The following is an 11,163-nucleotide window of genomic DNA, read 5'->3' as shown; positions in this document are numbered from 1 at the left end:
GCCCCCTATCACACTCAGGGCAGGGCTGATGCGGGGGGTGCAGTTGTGGCACCACCCCCTGTCACACACAGAGTAGGGTGGCACCACCCCGTCACACACAGAGTAGGGCGGATCAGGGGGTTGGGGTGCCTTTCTCTGTCACACACAGTGCTGGCTTATCAGGGGGTTGGGGCACTGCCCTTGTCACGCACAGAGCAGGGCAGATAGGCAGGGGGGATGGTTGGGGCACCGCCTCCTGTCACTCACAGAATAAGACCAACTGGAGGGTTGGGGCACTGCCCCCTGTCATGCACAGAGCAGGACGGATCAGGGGGTTGGTGCAATGACCTCTGACACGCTCAGGGCAGGGCTGATCAGGAGGTTGGGGCACTGCCCCCTGACACACTCAGGGCAGGGCCGATCAGGAAGTTGGGGCAATGACCCCTGACAGGCACAGAGTAGGGCTGATCAGGGGGTTGGGGTGCCGCCCCTGTCACCCAAAGAGCAGGACGGATCAGGGGGTTGGGGCACTGCCACCTGTAATCTACAGAGCAGGGCCTATCTGGGGGTTACGGCACTGCACCCAGTCACGCTGCTCCAGGGGCTGGGAGGCCTCATGGCTCCGCTGATCCTGGTGCAAGGAGGCCTCATTGTTCTATTGATCCCAGTGCTGGGAGGCCTCATGGCTCTGCTTGATGCCGGTGCTGGGAAGCCTCACGGCTCCGCTGATCCCAGGGTCGGGAGGCCTTGCTGCTTGGGCTTTGGGGGGCCTCATTGTTCTATTGATCCCAGTGCTGGGAGGCCTCATGGCTCTGCTTGATGCCGGTGCTGGGAAGCCTCACGGCTCCGCTGATCCCAGGGTCGGGAGGCCTTGCTGCTTGGCGGCTTTGGGGCTGTGTGGCTTCGCTCCACCCCTTGGAGCCTGCATATGCAAATTAACCACCATCTTTGTTGGCGGTTAATTTGCATATCACCCTGATTAGCTAATGGGAAGCATAGCGGAGGTACAGTTAATTACCCTTTTTGTCTTTTATTAGATAGGATAGCACCACAATGTAGCAGAATATGCATTCTCAAGGAAACATGGGTCATTCACACAGATAGACCACATATTAGGACACAAAACAAGTCTCTACAAGTTCAAAAAGATTGAAATCATATCAAGCATCTTCTCAGATCACAGTGGAATGAAATTAAAAATAAATTATAGTAAGAAACACCCCAAATATTCAAACACATAGAAACTAAATAGCATGTTATTAAAGAATGAATGGGTTAACAATGATATCAAGAAAGAAATAAAAAACTTCCTAGAAACAAATGAAAAATGACCACACCACAAGCCAAAATCTCTGGGACACAACAAAAGCATTCCTGAGAGGAAAATGCATAGCACTACAGGCGTACCTCAAAAAAATAAATAAATAAATAAATAAAGTCAGCAATAAACTATTTAATCCTACAATACAAAAACTCAATGAAAACAAGAATGTTTTTTTTGAAAGGATAAATAAAATTGATAAGCCATTAGCAAGACTCATCAAGAAAAAAAAAGAGAGAGGACACAAACAAATAAAATGAGAAATGAAAGTGGAGAAGTAACCACTGACAACACAGAAATACAAAGGATTGTAAGAAAATACTATGAACAACTAAATGCCAACAAGCTGGGCAATGTGGATGAAATATACAAATTCCTAGAAAAATATAATCTCCCAAAACTAAAACAGGAGGAATTGGAAAACCTGAATAGGCCAATAACAACTGCAGAAATAGAAGCAGTAATAAAAAAAAAACCTACCACCAAACAAAAGACCAGTTTGGACAGCTTCAGAGGGTAGTATTGCCAAACATTCATAGAAGAACTAAAACCTATACTCCTCCAACTATTTAGGAAAATCCAAGAGGAAGGGACACACCCAAATTTTTATGATGCCAGCATTATCCTAATTTCAACACGAGATAAAGACACTATAAAGAAAGAGAATTACAGGCCAATATCCCTGATGAACAGAGATGCTAAAATCTCCAACAAAATATTGGCAAATCACATCCAGCAATATATTAAAAAGTTCATACACCATGATCAATTGGGATTTATTCCAGAGATGCAAGGCTGGTATAATATTCCCAAATCAATAAATATAATACATAACATAAACAAATTGAAAGACAAAAATCACATGATCATAGATGAAGAGAAAGCATTAAAAAAAATCCAATTCCCGTTTTTGATAAAATCTCTCAGCAAAGTGGGAATAGAGAGTATATCTCAATATGATAAAGGCCATATATGACAAACCTATAGCCAATATCATACTCAATGGGCAAAAACTGAAACCATTTCCCCTAAGAACAGGAATAAGACAGGAATGCTCACTTTCACCACTCCTATTTGACACAGTACTGGAAGTGCTAGCCATAGTGATTAGACAAGAAGAAGAAATAAAAGGCATCCTTATTGGAAAAGAAGAAGTAAAGCTGTCATTATTTGCTGATGGCATGATATTCTACATAGAAAACCCTAAAGGCTCCATCAAAAAACTACTACACTTAATGAATTTAGCAATAGAGCAGGATACAAAATTAACACCCAGAAATCTCTGGCTGTTTTATACACAAAATAATAAAATCTTGAAATATTTCTCACAGAAAGGGAAACTAAAAAAAGAACCCCATTTACCATTGCAGCAAAAAAAATATTAAGATACCTAGGAATAAACTTAACTAAGGAGGTAAGAGACCTGTACGTGGAAAACTACAGGACATTGAATAAAGAGATAGAGGAAGACATAAACAAATAGAAGAATACAATGCATTTATGGATTGTTAGAATCAACATCATTATAATGTCCATACCACCCAAAGCAATCTACAGATTCAATGCTATCCCCACTAAAATACCAATAGCATATTTCAAAAATCTAAGGCAAGAAACCATAAAAATCTTAGAAGAAGCCATAGGCAGCAAAATAGCAGACATATGTCGTAGAGATATCTTTACCCACAAAGCTCCTAGGGCAATGGAAACTAAGGAGAAAATAAACAAATGGGACTACATCAAAACAAAAAGGTTCTGCACTGCAAAAGAAACCATCGATGAAACAATAAGAAGGCCACTGCATGTGAGAATGTATTTGCCAATGTTATCTCCATAGGCTTTTCTTTTAACTCCTTGCAGGAGTCACAGCCCTCCGGGACTGTCAATTGAGTTTTGTTTTCAGACTCCTAGAATTCACTACTAGGTTGCTGCTCAGAATATACCCCAGAGGGAGTTATTGCAATACCTGCCTGTAAGGGCAAGAGCCACCTAGGACTGCCAATTGGGTTTTCTTTTCAAAATATGAGTGGAATCTCACATCTCATTTTTTATTCCCATGTCAGCAGCATTTAGTAAGGCTTATTACTCATTTCTTTCCTTTACTTTTTTCCAGATTCAGAAGAATATAATCAATTCAATGAAAGGAGGAATGAAGGAAGGAGTAATAGTAGCAGCTAATACTCACTGAATGCTTCCTAAGTACCGTTTCTTTCTTGGTGTGCTCTTAAAAACTTGGCTCCAATGATATCACATCTTTGTTGTTTCTCCTTTATCATTTCATGTTCCTTATGGGTTTGCTTTATTGATTTCATTTGTTATTTTGGTGCTGGAACTAAATGTACAGTCCTCGTCTCTTTTCTATTTCCCTAAGTGATCTTATCCATTCTCATAAATTTTAATTGCAGTTTATATCAATGACTACAAATCTGTATCTCTAATCCTTATTTCTGAATTAAAGATTCTTGATATATCCCCACTCCCACAGAGTACTTTCATGTCCTGCTCAAATCCTTTTGGCCTCTACCTCTCAGTTCCTGGGGCTCAACTTCCAACTGCCAGTATCTGTAACTGTTTGCTAAAGGACTTTCTCTGAATACTGTGCCCATACACACAGAGTGTCAGAAGCACCAGAAAGTCCACACATCTGTGGTCACCTCTCACTCCTACACAGAGTGTCAGAAGCACCAGAAAGTCAACACATCTGTGGTCACCTCTCACTCATTGACTTATGAGGGTTGGTATGTGATTATGCCAGCTCCCTGCATTTAGAGTAGGATAAATCTGAGTTTATGTTGCACACTACCTTCAGAGTCACACTAAGGAATGAACTCCACTTAACCACAGTGGTAACTAACCTGCTAGAAAACACACTGTTCATTTACTCCCTTCATTTTCCTGTCTCCTGTCCCCAATATCATACTGATGTGTCCTTTTTTGTCTCTTGAATCAACACATTTGTTTTCTAATCTTTACCACAAAATCCACTTCTGGGGGAACTCAGACAAAGATAAATATTTGAGATATTTCAGGATATTGAGATAATATTGAGATATCTGAAAATTAACATGTAAAGAACAAATTTTTTATTCTGTCAGATCCCACCTGGCAGGGTGGAGGAAGGGATAAAAAAGTACACACCTCTCCATTTCTGAACTTCCTTAGAAGGTGGACACATTATTTTAGATGAAGAAAATTCAGCCCTTGAGCATCAAAAAAGGCCCTCACTCCCTCACAGGAGATGCCTCTGTAATATGCATGGGCGTGATAGCCTGAGCACAGCTTTTGGAAAATGGCTTGTGATATTGATCGAAAATATAACGTCTTTTTTCTTTAAAGTAAATGACATGGAACTTGTAAGTGATGACAAGAATAATTTATGTGTCTGAACAATGTCTGCAGGCAGCTATAAACATATCTCTTAACAATTCTTATTCCTAACCACAATTAGTAGACATTTGGTCCATGGGGACGTTTGGGTCACACCAAAAAGTCTTTGAAATTTGATCCTGTCAAATACATTAACACTTGCATTGACCAGTGTGGCTCAGTTGGATGAGTGTCATTCCATGCACCTCAAAGTCACTGGTTTGATTCCCAGTCAGAGCACATACCCATTTTATGGGTTGATGTTCCCCTCCCTTCCTCCCTCTATCCCTCCCTCTCCCCATTCTGGCTTCTTCCCTCCCTCCCTTCCCTCTCCCTCCCTCCTTTCTTTTCTCTGTCTTTCCCTCTTTCTCAATAAAAACACATTACAAAACTACTTTACAACCGAAGAAGTTATTCTTGCATTCAAATAGCCCATAGTGTTTAGCTATACTCTGGATTATAGTATTAAAACATAAAAATCATATCAGATTGTATTGGTCCAATGATTATGTTGTGCTCTCCTGGCAGTAATAACCCTTCTTACCTTGGTAGCCTGGCTGGCAAGAATACATGGGGCAGGTACATAGGTCAGGACTCAGATCTTCAGAAGTGTAGGGTTTATATTAACTATGGATCAAATGTCTCCATGGATGTTAAGGACAGAACAAAATATGAACGATCTTTTGGCATGGACCAAATATCTCATTACTCATTTTAGACAGGACAAAATGTCCTACAAGACTAATGACCATGTATGTCAATGCTGGACACTGAATACTTGAGGTGACATCTAAGAGATAAGGAAAAATCTAAAATTATGGCTGATATACCCCAAGATCCAGATATAACATTACTTTGTGCTTATTCAACTTCTTCCTAGAATTATTCATCTCTTCTAAAGCAAATAATTTAGAATGTTTTATAAAAGACCTGTGTTAGTGAAAAATGTCACCACTGAAGTATGGCCACAATTTCACGTATGGGTGGGAAACATCTAACTCTAAAGGCATAAGCATTTAATCTTACCTTTCATTTAGAAGATCTTGGAAATCAACATTTTCCTTATTTATTGAAGAATCACAAGAGGTCTCATTAACAATTGTGAAGCCTAGACTTCTCTAGTTTAACTTCTGATACAGTGGGGCTAAGAAGAGGACCAAAATTGTACCAACCATCTATTCTTTCCCCTGCCTATGTTTTATTTTCTCTGGACGCATGAGGTATTTACAAGGCAGTTATCTGATCCCTAATGTTTTTTTCCTCGTACCAATAAGCTAACATTTTAGCTAGGTGACATTTGTCTAAATCAAATAGGCTAGTCTTATCACACCTCCGTTCTCTCAATGAATTCCCAGGATTTCTAGATATTGATATAGAACTTAACTACACGGAGGTATTCTAATAAACTCATTACCACTATCATAGATTTTTTCTGTCCAAGTCACAGTAAGGTTTTTAAATTAGTTCATAATCACTTTATTACAAAACAATATTATTTACTAAAATTTGATATTACAGTCTTGAAATAGTTTAATATGGTTGATAAAAGCCCCAGAAAGTTTTAGAGGCGCTTACTTTTATAACCTGGCACCAATTAGCTATAAACAGCTTGAAGATATCATCACTAGTTTAAACTTACAGAATCGTTCTGTTGGTTATGTGAGGCTGCATCCAGTTAAAGTGTTCAGAACAGCAAAAAAACAACCAACAAATGAAAAGACAACCTACAAAATGGAAGCAATTTTTGTAAACCATAAATCTCATCTGAAATATATACAGAACTCATATGCCTAAACAACAATAAAAATTCAGTTAAAAATTGGAAGGTGTGGTTCAGTGGTTGAGCATCAACCCATGCACCAGGAGGTCTCGGTTCGATTCCCAGTCTGGTTACATGCCTGGGTTGTGGCCTTGATCCCCAGTAGGGGCATGTAGGAGACAGCAGATCAATAACTCTCATCACTGATGTTACCAGCTCTCACTCTCTTGCTCTCCTTCTCCCTTCTTCTCTCTGAAATACATTTTAAACAATGGGAAAGGTATCTGTACAATTTCTGAAGAGCACATGCAAATGGCCAACACGTACATGGAAATGGACTTGAAAATCTTCTGGGAAATGCCAATCAAAGCCACAATGAGATATCACCACACACCTCTCAGAATGGTTATCATCAAGATGACAAACTAGTGTTGACAAGGATGTGAAGAAAAGGAAATCCTTGTACACCATGGGTGGGAATGTAAGTTGGTATAAATAAGATGGACAACAGAATGGAGGTTCTTCAAAAACTTCAAAATAGAACTGCCATCTAACACAGAAAAATCCCACTTCTTGGTAAATAAAATGGAAATGAAATAACTTATGTCCAACTTATAAATGGATAAAGAGGATGTTATATACACAATAGTATGTTATTCAACCATGATAAAGTAGAAAATCCTTCCATTTGTGAAAACACAAATGGTCTTTGAGAGCATTATGTCAAGTGAGCCATGTCAGAGAGAGAACACATACTGTATAATAATATCACACACATGGAATCTTAAAAAGGTTACTACATAGAAACATAGAGTAGAATGGTGGTTATGAGAGCCTGAGGACTTGGGAAAATAAGGATATGTTGATCAAAGTGTACAAAGTTGAAGTTAAAATTTGTGTAGGTTCTGCAGACATGCAGAGCATTGTGATTATAGTCAACTATACATGAAAGTTGATAAGAGTAAGAGACTAGATCTTAACTGTTCTCACCACAAAAAATGAAATGATTATGTGACATGGTAGGGGTTTATCTAGTTATGGTGTTAACCGTATATAGTATACAAATGTATCCAACTAGCATGTTGTAGACCTTAAACCACACAATGTTTATGTCAATTGTATTTCACTAGAAATAACCCCCTTCAAAGCCAAAGTTGTTAAGGAAATGTTAATTAACCACAATGAGATACTACACTATACCTGACAGGGTGGCTGACATTATAAAGACTGATCACACCAAGTGTTGGTGAGGGTGTGGAGCAACTGGAACTCTCAGGCACCAATGATAGCAATGTAAAGCAGGACAATACTTTGGCAAAGAATTCGGCAGACTTTAAAAATAAGAAACTTTAACCTTATGAACTACTCTGGGTTCCAGTCCGTTCACTGCTAGGCATTCATCCAAGTGAAATGTATGCATATGCCTAAGAAAGCCATGTATATGAATATTTGTGGCAACTTTATTTTGTATATTTTCAAATGGAATTGCAAACTCCCCTCCCCATTCATTATGCCCATCAGATAAAATTGTCCTCTAAACTTCCTGCTGTAGGATTGGCTTTGATGACCTCTGTGTGTGGCAACTTCCCTGTCATTGCCAGGACATATGATCCCTCTGTGTCCTTTTTCTCCTGACATTTCTTTTCCTATAGCAGTATTTAAAATACACTGCTGCACATAGTGGAGTTAGCTGAGGTTGCACAGGTAAACAAGACAGCCTCCCCTTGTACTGTGTCTTCTTGAGGTGGGTAACTTGGGAAACACATTATTGTGGATTTTGTTTTGTTTTATTTTGTTTTTTGGATAGAATTGCTGTCAGGACTACTTCAACTCTGGTCTTTCTAGGAATAATTGTTCCTGGTTCTTTCAAGGATAAATTGAGCATTCAAAATGCATGTATTCTTAAATGATACAGGAGATAGTTTCATTGAGCTTTTTCCCATATGTACTACTTAATATGCTTACTTTTAATTGATTTGGGTGCAGAAGGAAAAAGGGGAACAGTCCTCCCTATGAAAAGTAAAGGGGATTAGCCCTGCCCAGTATGACTCAGTGGTGGGAGTGTCAGCCACCCCTTCTCCCAAGAAGGTTCCCCAGTTTGATTTCTGGTCAAGGGCAAGTACCTAGTTTACAGGTTCAACTCTGTCACTGGTCTGGGTACCTGCTGGAGGCATCAAAGAAATGTTTCTTTTGCATAGGTGTCTCTCTCTCTCTCTCTCTCTCTCTCTCTCTCTCCCTCTCTCTCTCCCCTCTCTCTCGCTTACTCTGTCTCATTCTCCCTCCCTCCCTCCCTTACTGGATCCCTCCCTCATTCCATCCCTCTCACCTTCTCTCATTCCCTCCCTCCCTCCACCTCTCTTCCTCCCTTTCAATTTCTCTGAAAATCAATGAAAAATTTATCCTTGGGTAAGGATTTTTGTTTAAAAAATATGGTATTTAATAGTATTCACCCTTCCCCAGGATTCTCCTATCTTATCACCTAGGAGTTTTAAAGTTTGCATTTTATATTAAGTCTGTGGTTCATCTGGACTAATTTCTGGAATGGGTATAACGTCTGTATTTACGCTTATTTTATTGGATGTGGATATCCTGTTGTCTAGGCACTATTTTAAGGAACTATCTTTGTCTCATTGTAATACATTTGATCATTTGTCAAAAATCAGTTGTAAATATTTAAGGGAGTCTGTTTCTGGGACCTCTATTCTGTTGAATTAATTGACTTGTCTCTTCTATTGCCTAGGCCCAGTCTTGATTATTGAGTTACTTATAGTGAGTCTTGAAGTTGAGAAGCATCAATCCTCCAACTCTTTTCTTCTCCTTCAATACTCTATTGGCTATTCTGGATCTTTTGCCTTCCATATAAACTTTAAAATTGGTTTAATAGCAGCCACACAATAACTTGCTGGGATTTTGATTTGGACTGTATGGAATCTATAGGTCAACTTGGAGTAAATGACATCTTGACAGTAAGGAATCTCCCTATTCATGAAAACGAAATATCCCTTCATTTATGAGTCCTCAGGCTAGTTAACATAAAATCCATACCTCATGCTTCAACACATTTGGTTTGAATTAATTTTGTCAGCCTGACTACACAGAGTCTATGTTAAGTCAGCTGGGCTATGCTGACTTGATCTCATTTTCTTCACTTATTCCTCAGATCAAATGATTCAATATAAAAATTACTTAGCGCATTGTACCCTGTAGTCTCAATTTCACTCCTGAGTTTTCTTTCTCTCATGATATTATTCCCATGTTGTACTCAGCCTAATTTTAAAGCTAGCTGCCTAATATTCATCTGGGAGCTTTTTAAATATTCCTGGTGGTGAAAGTGTACTATAGCTTTATGAGATGTCCCCTTGGGGGAAATTGGTTAAAAGGAACATGACAACTCTCTGTACTATTACTTACATCTTTATGATATTCTCCATTTTTCTAAAAATAAAAAGTTTAAGAAACCAATTCTGCAATAGATTCTAATGATCTCCTAGTTTTCCAAAATATTAATGGCCTATAAATGGGTGTAATTATAGTTTCCAAAATTTATTCTTCTCTTTCTTGCTTTGATTCTCCTTCCTTTCCCACTCAATAACTTGAAAAGCTTTCACATATAGCCTCCATTTTAGGGTTTTAAAGCACTTTTTATTACTTTATCCCCACTCCATACTTCTGAGAATATCAGAAAATTATCCCAAACCTCCTGCTCAAAATAGGCACAGTCTCCAGAGCTGTGGCCTCAGGCTCCACTGCCTCCTGTTTCAGGGAGGTTGGGTGGGGAGTCTATGGGCTGGCCATGGTGTGCAGCATTGCTGTGAGGCCTGCTCCAGGTCAGTCCTTCCTGACATGTTTCTATATTCTGAAGAAAAAGGAGATTCCAGTGCCCATATTTCCTTAATTGGTGTCAGGCCTCTGTGGGCTGAGCCAAGGTTTGGGAATGAACAGCTCCCTCTTAAGTGAGCTGAGAATGTGTCCTGCTGTTTCTCTCAGGTCTTTATGAGGCCTCCTGTTCCCATGTATGACTCCTTGAACTTGTGAGTTTGTGCAAAGAAAAAAGGGAAAAGTCCAAAATAATAAGGGATCTAGGGGAGTAGCAGGTTCTTTGCCTGTAATAAACTTTCACTTATAAATAGGAAATTTGTCTCTGTGTCATGTGTTGTAAACATTCCTTTTGGGTTTTTTCTTCAGACTTGATAAAATGTCTTTCTTCTCATCAAGTATCAAAATTATTTTCATCACTGCCTTGGCATTTTCTCTTTACTCTGGTGAGTACATTTCAATTCTGGATGAAATTATTCATATATATTAGAAAGTGCAAGAGATGACTTCTGTTATCTTGAAACGGAGCATCTTTTTATAGAGTATGTAATATTTTAACTGGCAAAATGAAAGGGTGCAAGTTACAGAGCCCTTTTAACAAATTACATCTGTGGATTGCGTTTTCTCTTTTCCCACCTTAGAGGAATGGAGGCAGAGAGGAGGGTTATAATGAGAACTTAGCTTTGTGTTCACTTATGACTAAAATTACTTACCTAATTATTATTATTATTTTTTGGAGGTCAGATTCTATGTTTGCTAAATGCAGAGTGTAGGCAGTAATGACGTTTCCTAGATCTGACATTCCTTGGCAATGTGATTTGTTGTGTGCCAGTTCTGAGGCCATTAAAGTAAAAACTTTCTGTGAGGGGAGAACTCAATCATCCCTCACCTGGAAATTTATCTTTCTTTATTGAAAAAAGAC

At 39.0% G+C, this 11,163-nt stretch overlaps 1 protein-coding gene across 1 annotated transcript in view; it reads left to right on the top strand.

Moving 5' to 3' along the window:
- LOC102763195 (liver carboxylesterase 1-like) overlaps window positions 1-11,163 on the top strand; it is a 32,467-nt gene that overhangs the window by 7,862 nt on the left and 13,442 nt on the right. Inside the window, 1 exon segment of the mRNA XM_015561224.1 lies at window positions 10,611-10,687. Within this exon segment, the coding sequence (XP_015416710.1) occupies window positions 10,611-10,687 (77 nt within the window).

Source organism: Myotis davidii, unplaced genomic scaffold (assembly GCF_000327345.1).
Source record: "Myotis davidii unplaced genomic scaffold, ASM32734v1 scaffold716, whole genome shotgun sequence".
In the NCBI taxonomy this organism is placed as follows: Eukaryota; Metazoa; Chordata; class Mammalia; order Chiroptera; family Vespertilionidae; genus Myotis; species Myotis davidii.
Note: the sequence above shows the minus strand (reverse complement) of the source record. Positions and strands in the feature narration are given on the sequence as shown.